General features: G+C 43.2%; 1 protein-coding gene across 1 annotated transcript in view; it reads left to right on the forward strand.

Annotated features, from left to right (window-relative positions):
* Nucleotides 1–13,234, forward strand: part of LOC6734010 (homeobox protein invected) — a 31,446-nt gene extending 18,212 nt beyond the window's left edge. The window contains exons 2-4 of the mRNA XM_016167841.2: nucleotides 10,920–10,925; nucleotides 12,121–12,281; nucleotides 12,697–13,234. Coding sequence (XP_016027038.1) covers nucleotides 10,920–10,925; nucleotides 12,121–12,281; nucleotides 12,697–12,966 — 437 coding nt within the window. The 3' untranslated portion in view covers nucleotides 12,967–13,234. The remainder of the gene's footprint in view (nucleotides 1–10,919; nucleotides 10,926–12,120; nucleotides 12,282–12,696) is intronic.
* The last annotated feature ends 4,876 nt before the right edge of the window (nucleotides 13,235–18,110 follow it).

Below are 18,110 nucleotides of genomic sequence, written 5' to 3' on the forward strand. Positions count from 1 at the left end.
CAAAGCGGATGTGTTCTTGTTGTTGCCTTCGAACTTGTTGCACTGCAACTTGCATGCAAGATCCGCGAGAGAGCAAGGGGGAGAGAGAAAGAGAGATGCAGAGAGTAGACACAGGAGAGGACTCTCCCTTTTGCTCCTTTGATTTCTTCCGCAGAAGCTGCAAATTAAAACATTCTTCACCGCTCTCTTTCGGTCGCGATTCTTTGTTTGCTTTGCTGATGACGATCATTTCGCATTAAGTTTAATTTAAGTTGAAATTAGTTCGTTAATGAACTCATCAGCAACAGTTTTTGAGTTTTGTTTATGGCCACAGACATATGGATACCCTATAGATGTATACGGTATATTGGTTTCTGGAAGGACTCTTTAATCGTAGGATAATAAAACGACCTTTTGGCATGCTATACATTTTTTGTAAAATACGTTATAACATATTCAAATTAATTATTATTTATCTTTTTAATAATATGTTTTACAAGCCGAATCCCTTCCTTATGTTGGCCAAATATTAACGAGTTCATTAGGGACGGCAAAACATTTCAGCCACACAAAACAGACAGCTAACATGGGGATAAATAAAAACAACATTCAAGACACAGAAGAAGAGCGGTCGGAAGAAGGGCATCTTTACGGGAGATTTAAATAAACTTTGTTGCAGCTGCATCAGACGGATGGCGGAGAAAGAGACGCTGCTAGCAGATGATGAATCAACTATCCCCGACTCATATGAAAGATTCTAGCACGCGTGCAAGTAATTAAGCCCCCAAAGATGAGACATCTTTCGTATCTCACACACATAGATCCCCGATATCGTTATCGAACATGTTCATCTTGCACGCTCCGCGGCGAAGAATTGCAGTGGAGAAGGGGGATACGAGACACGAGAAGAGGGACCTGAAGACGCGACTGCAGCTGAGGAGAAAGTATGAGGTTGGGTTTTTGTTAGTCGGTGGTGCCTTAATGACATGCTAATGACTCCAAATGAGTTGACTTTAATGTAATTGAACAATTAACTAAGATAAGGATGCGGTCGTTGGGCTCGATTCGGGGAGGTCAGGGGCTAGTGCGGGGTAAGAAAGAGGAGCGGCGAAGAAAGGCGCTTGAGTTTTTGTTTGCTGTTTCACGGTCCACAAAACATGGAATGGTGAGTTCCTTTTAAAGTTTTAGTGCCCAGACAAGGTATATAAATATATCTGTAAAAATTTTACAAAATGTATTTAAGAGATACGGATTTAACCGAACATTTCGTTGTGGAAAATATTTACAAAAAGACAGACAGCAGAACTTTCCAATCCGATTTCCCCCACAGCAAATCATCCACATTCGATGGCGCTAATTTCTTTATTCATGTATCATCGCCAGCGGATCGATCCATCCGCTGGGGTTTCTTCGCACCCTCCTGGAGGCTTGGGAGCCCGTATCATTCGGTATGCAGCACATGAAGTTGCGGAAAACAAATTTACTGGCATGCCACAGATTCAGCTGCAAGCTGCCTCCGCTTTCAGCTTAATTGCGTGCATAAATTGTTTCAATTTCAATAAAAAAGCAGCTCACTGCGAAACAAAAGCAGAACAGAAATGTTGCACAACTGGCCCGGCTGGAGAGTATCAATCAATGTGAGAAACTCGGCCCGGCGATTGTTTGGTTGCATTTTTAGTTTGTGTAATTAATATTCTGTGCACTCACGTCACAGATACAGATGCCCAGCCAGAGATACATTTACAGATCCAGATACAGATACTTGGCCGCTGATACATTCGTGTTAACAAGCCCAGCAACAATTGACATCGGCTGCTGTCTGGTCTCGTTTTCTGTCCTGTGCTCTCGCTTCCTGACTAATGGCATAGAATTTGCCGAGTTTGAATAATGAATGTGCTCTTGTATATATAGCGAATGTCGCAGTGCTCAAGATACTACATAGATCAACCTGCCGCACGCCTAATGCCCGACATTTTCGACAAACGCTTTGTAATTGAAATGTAAATTGAGGCCCGGGCTTAATTGATATGCTCGGCCCCCACTTTTCGTTCAATTTGCATCTCGGTAAATTAATTTCATCCCGGGAATACATCATGAGTTGACGGTTTCCAAGGGCTGGCTGGATTATTTTCCACCTGAGGGGTGGTTCATACGTTGAATAATCGCTACAAAAGCTTTGACACGGTACAGCAATTTCGATTGTGTCAAGGGTTATTGTCTGATTTCTGATTGACTAAGCCCAACCTATAATAAAGCCTGTGAAATTAGCTGTTTATTTGATAATGCCTGTTATTGTACGATAAATTTGTGACATGATATTAGGGGCATTTAATAGTACTCTATAATATATGCTAAGATCACATTGGACAGTATATATTTTCTAATCTGCACATATGTAACTGCCAAGTAATTGTTCATGTCATGATTTCGAGAGCACCCAAAGGAAGTTTTTCTTTATTTTATACGTAACAGATAAACCACTTTTCCGTTATCTCCGCCCACCGAAGTACTAACAAATTTAATTAAATTTTCGATTCCCCAGATCCCCGCCCCTCGCAGTCAATCCAATCCACTTAATAATTGAGTGTGGTTGCTGCCGAAGGGTGGTGACTGGTGGGTGTGCAAGTGCTTAAACAAGCTTTCATGCAGCAAATTCAATAAGCCCGAATCCAATAAAATCCACCCCTCAGGCGGCGGCCAGCTCTTCATCATCACCTCCCCAACTCCGAGGGAAATTGTTTGAGTGTGCGGCTTATCTTGTCGACACACTCGTCGTCGTGGGTGGTTTTCCGTAGAGCTTTCCCCCAGAAAGGGGGTGACAAAATGTGGCTTATGATTAGCGTGGAAAATAAACAAGGGACTCTTTTTGTTTCCGCTTATTTGTGGTTTGTCATCTTGCTCTGCCAAATATTCATGCGGATGCACAACCCCCATTCGTCGGGAGGGGGTGGAAACTCTGCCATTTTGATTGGGGGCGTTGCCAGAAAACTTGTTGTTGGCCGAAATCGTCAACTCGAGGCTAATAACTCATTTAAAACAAGTGCTTGACAACGCTGTTGCAGCTGCTGCAGCTGTTGCAACAGCAACTGCAACAGTGGCCCCCAGAGCAAAATAACTTAATTTCATAAATGGCCACGGAGAGTCGCAAAAGTGGAAAACGGCTTTTAGCCGGCTGAAAAATTTAGCTGCCATGTTTGACTCTGAATCCAGTCGACTGATTGACGTTGCCAGTAAGCAATCAGCCATGCAAGTGCGTTTTTCTTTCTAGCTGTGTCCGCGCTAATAACTTGGCCAATTCGTGTGCTTAATTATGCTTGCAACGCCGGCGTTTTTCCTCTAACGTTCTTCTTTTCATATGCTTAAATTGCCTTCTGCATGGCAGCGCTTTTCTGGATTTTCTTGCATGCAACATTTAGATTGATTGTCGGCTTTTTCGTTCGACCAAATTGCCGCCAGTCAGCCAATTGTGGTTTATGGAAATTATTATGGTGACATTTTCATTCTATGCTTAATTGGGCTTGCAAGATTTTCCGTTTTGGAAGTGGGCAAGTGGACTTGGAGTCCGGGCAGCGACAAGTGAGTTATTAAACGGCGCTGAACTAGGCGTATGAGTAATGCCAAATTGTTGGCAATTTTTTTACTTGAGCAGCGGTGGAATAAAACCAATAAAAATATTTGTTAACTTTACACAAGATTTAGGTAAGAATTGAAAGATAAATAACGAATTTAACATTAGGTATGATTTCATCACTACAAATTCATTAGAAACGGAATATGTTACCCATCAAAATATTAATTTTACATATCAATAAGTGAGAATTAAATGTCAAACAGCAGGCGAAACTAATGTTTTCGATGCTTTTTATTCTGCCAAACATCATTAGGTAAACGCTAATTAAATAAATAACGAATCACCCAAGGCAAAAATGAAAATTTAATAAACAAATTATTATTAATTTTTATACCACTATAATTTTTGAATTGATCAATTCGGAAATTGAAAGATAATAATACATTAAAGCTTATGTCAACTGGATTTCAACGTTCTCAATGATTATGGGTACATTGTATGGTACCAAAAGTCGCGAAAGTATATGTGTAGTTTGGTGCCCACACCCACTTAACTTGATTCGCTCTTTGCCTCATTTATTCAATCACTTCGAAATCCAATTCGATTGAAAGTTTGCTGGCAAATTGCGCAAAACAACAGCAAACAAAAGTCAAAAGCGAAGAGTAAGTGAATTGAATGCAGCCGAGGAGTCGACAAATCGAATCGGAAATTGAGAATCTGCAGCGGAGAAACTCAACACAAACAAACAAACAAACCTACGGAGAACTCCCCCACAAGCGCAGATACGGACACACAGATACATCGGCTACGGATACAGATACTTTTGCCACCCCTCCCCATCCGTCGACGACTATCAAAAGCTCGTGTATGGAAGCTGTCAGCTCGAGTTGAATTTAATTAAATCCTTCATGTCGGCGTGTCTGTTAAAAATAGACAAATGACAGTTTCCTCTTCAGAAGGAAAAGGGAAAATCGAGGAAGGATGTGTAAACTGCAGGCAGACAGGGATTAGCGGGGGTCGCGGGGCGCTTATCGGAGGATAAGGGCCAAGTGCAGCTCCGATGACAGTTGAAATTGAAGCAGAGATTACGACAAAAAGCTAAAATTGAATTGAAATTTGCTTTGCTTGTTCTCCGTTCCTCTGGCTGCCATAATTACTTAATTAAAAGCGGCGCAGAAACAACAAACACGCGAAATCGGGCTAACCAAAGGATAATAGTAATTAAAAGTCGCCAGATCGAAGCGTGAGAATTTTAACAAAAAGCTGAGTTGGGGTTCTCTTCCCCATGCGACATTGGGGTCCGCGACTGAAACTGAATGAAAACGATTCGATCCGACATTGAGCAGGTTTGTTTACGTTTTATACACTTCCTTCCTTGGCGGTAGTTTGAGCTATCAGATGTAAAATATAATATTAATAGAAAATAGTCTAACAAGGATATTTTTGTTTTGCTCATTAAGGCGGAATGAAGGTTTGGTTGAAATTAAGTATACATAAGAAGGTCTAATAAAATCTAAAGTCAAATTTTGGCCAAAACTTTTGACCTTTTCAAGTATAGGGTATTTAGTCAATGCATTAACCCCTTTATAATATTCACCACAACATTGCCCGGCTTCTGGAAATTGTCAGGATGCCAGGAGAAGGGGCAGCATCGATTAGGCCGAGAACCGATCGAAGATTCTTCTATGCGGCGTCTTCTGGCGCCAGCTGCTTCCTTTCCCTGTCTTACGTCTCCCTTTCTCCCTCTCTCAGCACGCTGACGTCATAAAAACTTTGATAACTTAATTAAGAACCGAAAGAGCAGCAGCAGCATCCCCAATCAACTCAGGTTCAGAATTCCTCGGCTGCTGGTCCCTTGATTTTTGTTGAAACATAAGAAACCGAAACTGATATCCATATCCATACAGTAACCCAGAGTTCACAGCGAAAGAATGCGGTAGGTAAACTAAGCCAAATTAAAAGTGATCGCATCGTTTTATCGATAATTTATCAAAGCCGAAAAACCCAGTGGCGAATACTCTTTACTCTCCGACAAGGGCATGGATCCATAAAAGCATATAAAAGTGCTCGGCGAGGGGAAGAGCGACCTTTGGAGACCATGCGAAACGGTCGACGTGTGTGGTCCACATGGCGGAATCCAAGGCGAAGTCGTCGTCTTCGAAATTAGCATAAGAGCCCGGTCATGATGATCATGACGATCAGGAAGATGATGAAGATGATGATCACGCCGACGACGATGACGCCGATGATTATGATGATTATGCTGGTCGGGCCGACCGAGACCGAGAGATCAGCTGCATGGACACAGAGTGAGCGTATGGGCCAACTCAGAGGCCCGGCCAAAAGCCGGGCCATAAATCCACCTCGAACACCACCGCACAGGTGGTCAACTTGGGCGGCTCGCCCTGCTGATATTTAAAACAATCTGTTGTGCTTTTCAATTACTTTATAGTACGTACACGACATACGAACGAACGGCCGGGCTTTTGCTGTTGGCCGAGTCTGTGCCTCTGACGCTGCCTTTTTGTCCGCCACACTGTGCAGTCATAAAAAGTGATTCAGGAGCGGATCCAATCGCTCGAGGGAGTGGAGTCATAATCTTGGTGGGCCTTAAGCTGAAATTGTTCACTCAGCTATCTGTGAGCATATAGAGATAATTTTCTTAGAACGGGGAAAGAATTTATAACTCAAGTTATACACTTGCTACAACGTTCATTCCAAAAGATTTTTAAAGCGCGTTTTATAAATAAACATATAGTTAAAAATACACTTTTAACATAGTTACAAGCATTTTAAATATTATTTAGTTAAACCAACTTTTTGAGTTCGCTCCTGTTCTCGAGACTCAGTGCCCCTGCATTGGCACAAGAAAAAATATGAAAAGAAAAAATCTTATGAGCTCAGCTGTGCTATTAATTGTTTTATTAAGACATTTCGAGATTTAACATGCCATACACCCTACCACACAAAGAGCAAGGCATAGGGGACTTGGCTTAAAGCTCATTAAGAAATTTCAATAAGTAATTCACGTAAAAGTAAAATGCGAAACAAGAAAAGCAGGTCAACTTTTATATTTTAAACTTAATGCAATTTCGAAGTTAATTTAATCCGTTAATATTTGGTTGTGCAGGGAACTGACTAAATGACTCCAACTTGACCAAAAAAGGGGCTAAGCCAAGAGATCTGGACCTTCAGACGGAGCCCTGCATCTGGGATCGAGTGGGCTTCGGTCCGATCTTCTGCCTCACTGCCTTTCCCCATCAGCATCATCAGCATGATCATCATCGCGATTGGGTTCGTGATCATGGACCTCAAGACGATCATCGCAGATGAGGACCTTTGGTGTGGTCCAGTCTCCTTTGCGAGTGGTTTGCATCTCGGTGATCCGTGGAAGATTGATGTTAATGTCGGCATCGCCCTGGTGTGAACACACTTATTCGCATATTTGTTTTGCAACCCAGCGATTTGGCCATTTGGTCATTTGGCCACACACGACGCCGATGGTCCATCGCTGCTAATAGAGCCATAAAGCGAACATTTATTGATCTACAAATTATTTGGGCGCTGCCGCTGGGGCTCAGCTCGGTTTTTTGGCTGTTGGATGCTGCTTTCGTGGGCTATCTAAATATTCATTAGTGTCTGGGCGGCTTGATTGGTCGGTCGATCGCCTCAGAGATCGCAGGGTTCTTCGATTTAATTTTATTTTTATAGCCCCCCGAAAAGAACCCGCTGACTACCGCAACCGACAAAAGAGCAAATAAACAAACACTCTTCCGATACCAAAGCGATACCTTTCGTTTCGGGTGGTCCCACAAGATCAGCGCCTCTGATGGGATCATTAGGGTGAAAGTAACTCCCGGCCTGCCCCAGACTTTGACTGATCTAATTGGAGAAACTGGAGCTGAGATTGTGATCGAAATCGAGACTGAGGATTGCGTTAATTGAGAGGCCATAAAAGTGCACTAATTTAGTCGAAATATCCATAGAAGCGTAAAATGTTCACACCTCAATTGCACAAAGGCAAAGCAACGTGTCTATTAAGGCGCGCTAAGCTCGCGATACATCTACATTCACAGTTGCAGATTCAGATGCAGCTACAGCTACAGATACAGATACTCTGGCCGCCCATATCGGTGTCGCCTGTACTTGAGGCCTCCGGCAATCGCAGTCTCAGTTCCAATCCCAATCCCAGTTGCAGTGGCAGTGGCAGGCCACCTGATGCCCAGCACTGCCGGATTGATTACAGTTTCTTAATGAAATTGTTTGCTAATATCAGCGGAAAATGCGGTTTGCAATTTGTCAAACCAGTTGCGGCTGCCTCATGGACCCAATCAATGCTGTAGGTGTAAGCGATATCTCGGGCAGGGTATTAAATCGCCAAAGGTGTGAGAGCGCGTAAAAGGTTGCCTCGGAATGCGCTGGGATCATTGAGGAATCTGCTCCTGGCCGGCACTTTCCACCGCGATAATCTCAATCGAGCCATATTTAAAGTTATAGTTATGCGGGGCTTAAATAGTTTCGATTATTTACGATTTTGTAGGAACACATTGGATTCCAGTTTTAATTGCTTTGAATTTTACATTTATAACCTTGACTGCTGATTTTCTGATGGTGTAATTATAGTTGTTGTCAAGAAGTTTAGCTCACCTCTTCTACTTTCATTTGCCGCCTTCGAATCGCGTTTGAAGCAACATGTTTTGACACCTCCACCTCGCCCATGGAGCATATTCAATGAAGCGCCCTGCGATGAAAGCACCGCGAGGACAACTAGTGTGCCCCTCCAGCAATTTCATATGCAAAGCCGGCAAGGGCTATGCAAATTAGCCAGCGGCAGTGGCATTGGCAGCAGCGAACAAATAGCTAACCACCGCACTGATAGAGCAATTAAGAAATATGCTTAAAAATATTTTCATGCAGGAGAGCAAATTATGCGATGGAATGCTGAATGTGGTCGCTAGCCTTTGGCGCTGGAAGCTAGTCAGGCTGGACTGGCTGAAATGGCTATTTTCGAGCACCGGTCGTCGGTCGATGGATCGATGGATCGATTGAGCGATAGACAAAACGCTGACGAAGTTCCCCAGCTACACACGATGATCGGCATCCTTTGTCATCCGGCGATTGCGATTGCGAGTGTCGCGCTGTCCCCGCGTCAATCACTTCAATTAAACGTGCAATCAAACCGATGAGCGACGCGTCGTCATGTCAATATTCATCAGTGTCGCCAAACCGCAGCGTTAATTTGCCTGTCTGCCAGGTTGGTTGGTGGGTTTCTGCGTGGGATCCGGTGATCTCTGGTCCGTGATCCCCGATCGGCAATCAGAACTGTGGATGCCGAATAACCACCGATCAATCATCGAGCGCTTTCACTTTTCACATGTAAATTTCCCCGGCTATGTGTTGTCTTTTATGGCTTATTAATGATCAGGGCTCCAATGTGCGATCATTAGAGACAGATACGAGTTGCGATCGTCTCGAGACAGATCGCTTACATCGAAGCTCGGCGTTTGAAACTTATGTGACTGGTTCTCGATCGCCAGACCGGCTCCGTCTGTATCTGAATCTGAATCGGTAGATGTATCTCCATATGTATCTGTATCTGTTTCGGTTTCTGGCTCCCCTGTGACGCGATCGGCGTGGTCTGCGTGTGGCCCGTTAGTTTGAGATCTTTATAAGTCAATTTCGGTGCTTTTGGGGCGTGAGTTCCGAGTTTCGTGCCGAGATGCTACACCTGATCCTTGGATATGTGGCTCCTGCTGGAATAACAATTCCTTGGATTTAATTGCGCCATCTCCGGCAGGTTCATTCATTTTCCCGCCTTAAAGGTAACTAACCCGGTCGGCTGGATTCCTTATGTGTGCTTGCACTGCTGCTTTTGGCATTTGCAACTCATGTTAAGCATAAATAAAACAAATGCGTTTATTTTAAACATATGCCCCAGTGGCAGAAGAAGCCTGCTTTTTGCCTCGGCTCACCCGGTTGGCAGTTGGCTTCGCCAAGTTGGGTCATTGAGGCTGCTGATGAAGACATCTTCCCGTTTTTGTTTTCTTTGCCGTCTGTTCTGGGCCGTTGTTGTTTTTTGATGAACAGGAATTTATGTGAATGTGCGTCTCTGTTTTTGTTTACTTCTTACGGGCTTTGTAGTGAAAAAGGCCACTGTTTCACTTTTTAGGGAATTCGAACTGCGGTCAAAACATAAACGTTTCGTTTTTCAGAGTAAATGTGTGACTGCAAGAATTTACTTCGAATCAGTTTAGACCTAGCTAACCCGCTTGAGAAGCGCGGAGAAGGTTGCATAAAGTGTAACAAAAGTCCAAAAAAATGTAATGTTGGAAAGGCTTACAACTATGCTTTAAAGTTGACTTGTCATTACGCGGTAATAATGATCCTAAATTATTCACCGTCCACATTTACGTCTTTAACTACTTCCTACAATACTTCAGCAAAATTGATTGAGTTCATATAATTTGTATTAAAGCCAATTTGAAGTAACCCCCAACGAAACAACATCCGGAAACTCCCCCGAAAAACAACTTTGAAACTTTTATTGTGTCAAATTTGCGCAGCAGAGCAATGAAAAATTTAACACGCTATAAATCACAATTTCCACAAGAGGAGAGGAGAGCAAAAGATTTCACGCTGGCAATTGTTGCATTGTGAAGCGATTTCTTTTGGGGCAAATGGAAAATGGAAACTGGCAACCCCTTAGCAATGTCCTTGCGACGCTTTGGCATGCAGCTCGAGTTTGCTTATCTCCGCTTGCCAACATGCGTTTTCCTTCAGCTCGACTAAAAGGGGGTGTTTTCCTCGGGGGGCGGAGGTCAGCGTGACTTGGATTTTCCTGTCGTCATCGTCTCCCGGCTGTCTGACAGGTTCAAGGTCTGCCTCCTTTGCTCCTGTTGTTTGTTTTTATCGTCGGCTGCGTGTGAAATTTAAAACCGTGATAACACCTTACAACAGCCCCGCCCACTTGTCAGACAGCCGCCCCTTTCCTCGACCATCGTCGAATTTTGGTTTAATTTCGCGCCCGTCGGCAACTTTGGCATTTTGTTGACAAAATTGATTTGTTCAATTTTTCCAACGATTTAACTTAGGGCATGACTTGGTTGCGTTGCCATTAGTGCCGCTACATTTGTTTTGAAGGTTGTTGGCGGGCGGCAGGCGCTTTGGGGGCGTGGCCGAGTGGGGTCGCCGGGAATTTTTGCACGTTTCGCCATCAGAAAGTTTTCGCTGAGTCGCGCTGACGTCGAGGAATTTAATCAATTTCCGATATTTTATTGATTCGCGTTAAAAGTAAATTAAATTTTAAATTGTCCCCAGCAGTTTACCTCAAATCGTTCTAACCTTTCTCTATAATTCTTTCTCTTTGCAGGTCGAAGTAAGTACAAAAAGGACGGTGAACAGGACTCGGTGAACTGGAAACTCAGGATCGATATAATGGTGTTTAATAGTTCGTCCGAATGGGTCAAGGTTTTATGATTGGGGATTTGCAGCTGTGACTAAGCTGATAGCTAAATTTATTGATATTATTGCCAGTCTGTGGGCTGGCTGAAATTTAGAGCATGTACAGTAAAAATGTTTTTAATTTTTCAATAACATCAAATAATATTCTATACAGTAGCTTAATAAAATAAACCCATTCTATAAAAGGAATTCCAAGAAAGAGGAGCTAGATACAATACTTGCCGCATCTAGTAAATGCTCAAAAATAAGTCAATTATTTTAAAAAGTAAGCTCTTAAAGGCTTTTTTGCAACACCAAACCGCTCGAAAGATACAAATTCATTGAAAACAATTTTGCCAAAAGTTCCTCCTCAAGACACTCACAAATGCCTTATGATAGATGGAGCTCTTAAATTACAAAATACTTGCCACATATTTGAGTTTCGTTTCGAACATCTTGTGGTCACTTGACTTGGCTCACTTCGACCAAAATATTCCCATTAGTGAAACCTCATAATCGCTTCATCTCTCGTTTTCCATTTGCATTTCGGTAACAGTTTTCCCAACTATTTCCGAAACGAGTCAAACTTTGAAACCCCATTTTCGAATAGAATTTTATTTGGCCGTCTTTGGGCAACTTTTGGGCCAACCCACATCATGTGGAGCGATTCTCTGCGCCTGTCCGCCCCGAATGCTGTTAATTAAATCGAAGACAACTCAAGTCGCTCCGTTGGGGGTGTTTTCGGGTGCTTTGCTATCCTTGAGGAAAATTAGCCACAGTCAAAAGTCATTGCGTTGATTACTTTTTGAAAATGACGCGAGCAAATTTCCACCAGAGAACTTTAATTGTTTTAGCTGGTAAACTTCGAGCGGGGGGTGGGGGAAAATGTGGAGTAGATGGGGCGGAAGGACGTTACCCCGGACTCGTCTGGACGCATTTAAATGTGAATTAATTGCCGGGCCAGCCTGGACTGCATATATGAGGCGCAGGATTTATGTCCGCCCGATGAGTCGGCAGTCGGGCAGGTTGAGATCCAGGTCCAGTCATGTTGGTGCCATTAAGCGCTCCCTGGAATTTTTATGACCTCCGCACTCATCTCGTCTCATTGTGTTTCCATTTTGTGTTTCCAGGTCCACGAGCGCGAAAGCCCAAGAAGCCGGCGACGTCCAGTTCGGCGGCAGGTGGCGGTGGCGGCGGCGTCGAGAAGGGGGAGGCCGCCGATGGGGGCGGGGTGCCGGAGGACAAAAGGCCGCGAACGGCCTTCAGCGGAACGCAGTTGGCCAGACTGAAGGTAAGATGACTTCCGTTCGTTTCCCCCTAAATTTCACTGAGGCACACTTTAGTAATGCAACGGAAATATAAGGAGAATATTAAATCAGCGGCTAACAAGCTTGTTAAATGTGCCTATTTTAATAGGTTGCACATAAACTTTTTAAATATTTCATTTTAAATAGCCCTTTTGTTTCTAACGAGCTGTATTGTTTTTTAATATTAGCTGACGCAAAAGTTTTTTATATTATAGTTTTATTTAGCTTGTGAATATTTAAAAACACATATAAATTTTAACCACTTGTAACTTTTTATTGTTCTGCCTAAGTTTGGGATTACTTTTTAAACATTTTCCGTAAAAATCCAAATACTACTCTCCTGAGAAGCTCTTTGAACCCGCCTTAAACCCACCCGTTTCCCCCCTTTCTCGCCCACAGCACGAGTTCAACGAGAATCGCTATCTGACGGAGAAGCGACGCCAGCAGCTGAGCGGGGAACTGGGCCTGAACGAGGCGCAGATCAAGATCTGGTTCCAGAACAAGCGGGCCAAGCTGAAAAAGTCGAGCGGCACCAAGAATCCGCTGGCGCTGCAGCTGATGGCGCAGGGATTGTACAACCACTCGACGATACCGCTGACCCGCGAGGAGGAGGAGCTGCAGGAGCTGCAGGAGGCGGCCAGTGCCGCTGCCGCCAAGGAGCCCTGCTAGGAGGAGGTGGGGTGTGCGGCAATATCTACGATCTAGTATTTATGAAGTAGCGTGTAAGCTAGCCTTAGAAATTCTGAGCGATTAAGTTGTACAATATTCTAGTCCGCCGCACACGCAGTCGAACGCAGAATCTGGCGAAGAAATCTTCCGGAGAATTGGCCGCTGGGCGAAGAAATCCCGCGAAGAGGCGAGCGAAGGTTGCGTGTGCGTTTTGTATAATAGATTCATAAATTCACAACTAAATAATTTAATAAACATTTAAATTATACACGCCGTGTTGTTGCTGTCGTTATCAAAGAATTTTGCATAATTTTAATGTGATTGCCATATCTGTTTATGGGCCGCAGCCAATCGAACAGTCGTCCAATTGGCCAAGTGGGTGGTCCCCCCATCTATAGCTATAGATACGTACATATATCGATCGCATTTCCATTTTCCGTGGGCGTCGGCATTAATTACTCAATTAGCAATGCGCGGATCAAAAGATTGGGCACCGGCCGCAGCAATTGCTGGAATTACATTCGAATCGAATTCATTATGCAAATTGAATTTAAAACTGCTATCTCCGAGCATAATCACGCCTAATAAACGGCGTCTCGTCTCGATGCCAAACATTAGCCACATATATTATTAAATTCCCTCCTTCGTCGCTTTGTTTTCGGCCCCTCTTGTTTCGCTCCCTCGTCTAATTTAGCCATTAAATTTGCATACAGTCGTCAAATCCAGGTGTGTGCAGGTGTGTGTGTGTGCGAGTGTGTGAGTCTGCCAACGGCACAAATTGACACCTTGACGGCCAAAGCGGCGCCCGCCGAGCTTTACCTTTGCTTTTGCTGTTGCTTTTGCTTTTGGCCAAACTGAAGTGCAGCGTCAACATCGCGTAGGTGTTAAATGTGTCTGTCATTGCAGGCGGCACGGGTTAAGGCGGCGGGGGGTGAAGAGGGCCGGGCGGTACAGTGGATCGCAGGCACGTAACACCTGCAGAAGTTCGAGGGGCCAAACAATGTGGACGACAACAATAAACAACTGAAGGTAATGTCTAAATACAGAAAATATTTAAACGAAATGGCAATCAATTTGATCGTAAAACTTCCATTTGAAATAACTAATTTTTTTAATATACCAAATTACAAATTTAAATTATTTTCTAATCTTAAATAATTTGAATTGTGTTTATTCACTTAAGTGAGTAAAGTTTTTTTATATACAATGTATATTAAAAAGACATTTCCTGAGAAATAATAGCTTCTTAAATGGAATTTAACAAGGAGTAAAAAAGTTATTTATTCAAGAAGTAATACAATCATTTATCTCAAAGTTTAGGGAAAAATAATAAAGTTTTATAAATATTTAAAACATATCAAGTTGGCATCTTGTTTTCCGATGAGCAACTAAAATCCATTTGCAGTTCATAAATAAAATGTTTGTATATCAAGTATAGCAAAGTAGTATATTTACCATTATGGAACGTTTAATTTGTGGCTTTGGCTTGCCTTTTTGGATTTTTTATTCGACTGACTGGACAGGTAGTGCAACAACAAATACAAAAAAAACGTCTTAATTCGCCGTGAATGATTTACGGATCGGTTTTGGGTTTCGCATCGAAGGCGACATTCATTTGTGTATCATATAGTATCGTATCGTATCGTATCAGACAGGCGAACAAAGGCGAGTGATACTGCTACGTAACGACGGCCGCGTTATAACGTTATTACGTTCGGCACTTTATTCGCGAGGCTCCACTGTGCGTGGGAGTTTTCCGCGCGGCCTAAGTGATTTTTTATGGCACGCGTCTGGCGAAGATATAACTTCATAAAAAGTCAATTTAAGTTTAGTAATATTTTGCTGAATTTATAGTTGCGAGTATTTTGTTTAAGCATAATTTTTTATTGCCGCTGGCCTCAGGCTTCGCGAACTGGATTCGAATCCGAATGTAGGGGGGTTTTGAACTTTTTGTTTTGAAGGAATCGCCATGAGTCATGGGAGCGGGTATATTACGTTATAAATTCAATAAATGTGACCATAAAAAGGCCCATTCAAATACCTTGTCCGCGTACATTAATCCCGCTGTCCTCCGCCCCAAGCTCCCCCATCCCCTCTAACCCACGATCCCCAGGACCCCCTTAACCCTTTGTAGCCACACATTACAACGCCTCGAATGCTGCCGCAAACTGCTGGAGCTGCTCCGTTCTTAACCCCCCTGCACCAAATGATTAATGTCTGGCAGCTCGCAGCCTTGGCGCGAGTTAAGGCCAGAAACAGAGCCACCATCCAACATCCAACATCCAGCATCCAGAATCCCGGGTCCAGAGTCCGAGTGTTCCCGGAATGCCAGCGCAAGTAACCCGAAAAAAAGACAATACGCATAAATCTATGGGGTTGACACTTAGTACCCAAAGACCACAGACTTCAAATGAATTTGTTTTGCAGATCCACGGGCTGACTTTGGAGGGGCGTTGGGTTCAAAGGGGGGCAGCTGAGTGGCGAGGCGTCATAAAATTGGCAACAAATTGTTTTCACGCCGTTTTAAATACACATTTTTTAGCCGATACTTGGAGACCGTTTAATGAGCGAAGCCAAAAGGAACCAAAGCAAAGCCGAACCGGGTGACCGGAACGAGAACGGGAACTGAGAACTGCACTGGGAGAAAACTATAGTAAAATTAACTTGTATGCCTTTTATGTTTTTTAGTCTCAAATAACATTTATTTAATAGAATTATGACACTATTAAGAGTTATTCCTATAAAATGTATTAATAAAGAAAATGTTTTAAAGTGTATTTAAACTTTGAGTGTATTTTCTGGGTACCCCACAGATTTTCCATATTTCTGTACTATATTACCAATAAGTTCGTATGCTAAATATATTCGAAATAGCTAGATTTCTTATAAATAGCAGATATTAGGGACTTGAAATGTATACATTTTCGTTCCCTGTACCGTGAACGACATTCTGTGAGTTGACGGACGCTCCACGTTGAGCGTTACTTGGTCGCTGGACTTGCCAATAAATTTGCGGCTAAGGAGATAAGCTTATAAATTTTAACTGTAATTATGCGACACAAGATTTATGAAGAGTCCGCCAGCCAACTTTGCCGGCCATCTCAGCCCTTTCAGCTGGGGATTATTAATGAAACACCAGCTTACAGCGAAACGGGCTCACACTTTGTGTGGAATACTGGAGTGGAGATACCAGCGTCCCTATGGCGGCCAAAACTAGCCAGAGATTTACGAGCATTTGGCCATTTGGCGGCGCTTCTAATTCCCGAACTTAATGAGTTTCTGGGCTGGTGCATGCAAATCCAACTGCCCCCGTGAAGGGCTGGGTTTTATCCCCCACTTTTGGTTGTCTTTGGTATTGAACCACACACATGTGTGTGTGTGTGGGTGTGGCTCGTCTCATGGGACAGATCAAAGGCAAAAAATCGAGGGACCACCCACGTAGCGCCAATCGGAGGAGGAGATCTGCGTATTTGACATTGCTGCTCAGCGAGTGGAGTTGCCTCATTACGCCTGCGCGCAGACAATCGCCAAGATCAAGCGAAAAAGGTAAATAAATAAAAGGGGAGAAGAGGAACGCAATAAAAGTATCTTTAAGATACAGCGTGGGAGCTGCAAGCGAAATATCTGCGATAATTTCAGCGCGCCTTTCGATTGAGCAAATGAGACTTAACGCAGGCCGTTTATTGAGCTGTATGCTCTTCAAAATGGATAATATACTATAAAATTTGAATTGCTGTGAAACAAGAGACATAGTTTTATGGCCATCATAACATTATTCGCTTTAAGGCATTTCGCCAAAGGTATGGGAAAATATCTTGGCATAAAAGCAAAGTAATTTCTGAAGCCTTAGGTTATTTGTTATCGCAAACTTAATCTAAATAACATCCTTTCCTAAGTCCAAAGGTATTAGCTGCATAGATATATAAGCTACAAAACTTATTAGCCCATAAAATAAATATAATAGCAATCTAAAAAAAGAAAGACGTTAAAAATACTTTAACATGAAGGGGATAATTATAAATAATGTCTTAAAAGTATGTATATGGATGGTCATGAAAACCTTTGTCAATTCTAAGACTTTCTTATTATATGTTGGAAGTGAAAACATACCTATATGGTAAAACATTTAAGATGATAAGTACTTTAAACAAACAAAAGAGATATATTTGAAGCTTGCATTCGGTTATTAGACATCATTGAAGTCGAAAACTTATTCTCAAAACTTACTAAGCAAAACTAGAGTAAACTTTCTTCCCACCTGCAAAACAGGTAAGGACCGAAAACTGGGTGGGCTGGGTTAATTATGCAATGAAAATACCTCATAGCTGCTTGTGACATATGAAAATGGGAAAATTACGTTACGTTTTCATTCGTGCCCGGCCGACAAACGGGAGCGTACTCGAAGTGCCATTCGAGCGGAAGTATCTTGTTAACATGCAAAACAAGCCATTCGGAAAGGGGGGGAACGAGCTGTTTATGAACCCGCCGAAAGTGTGGAGATGTGGATACGGATACGGATACTGACTCACCGAAAGTTGGTTGGTTAGCTGGTTGGTCTGTCTTGCGATCCCACCTCCTCAATTCAATTAGGAAATACCGAGGGCAATCGGAACTGGCAAATGGGGATGTAGTTGGGGGTAGGATGGACGGCGAAAGCCGCATCGTAAAATCTAACGATGTGGGCCCCACCCTGCGATTGCATTTTCATGGCACATTTGCAGCGCAATTTTAATTGTATCAATGGGCAACCCGGCAACCCTTTTTCTGGCCTAAACGCGATTGGTCACGCATGTCCGTGCGCTTGAGAAAGGGATTTCGGGACTGCGACTGCGAAGTCCGGGCAATAAACACGTAACCCGAGGCCTAAATAATATTTAAAGTGTTATAAAACTGTCACCAGGACAACCGGCAGATGTCACTCGAGTGCCTGCGACGCCTTTGATATTGGTTTTTCGATTAAAACCTGGCCAAACATCTGTGACCTGTGCCCACCCCACCACCAACCATCATCAATTAGACACACTTCAACTCCCCTGACAGTCGGATAGCTGTCAAAACAGAAATTGATCGCGTCTGGGATTGGGACTTCGGGAAACCGGCACAGAGCCACACAATAGTGGGTGTGTATCCGCACCTGAAGGGTA

The sequence above is a fragment of the Drosophila simulans genome, chromosome 2R (assembly GCF_016746395.2).
Source record: "Drosophila simulans strain w501 chromosome 2R, Prin_Dsim_3.1, whole genome shotgun sequence".
Lineage (NCBI taxonomy): Eukaryota > Metazoa > Arthropoda > Insecta > Diptera > Drosophilidae > Drosophila > Drosophila simulans.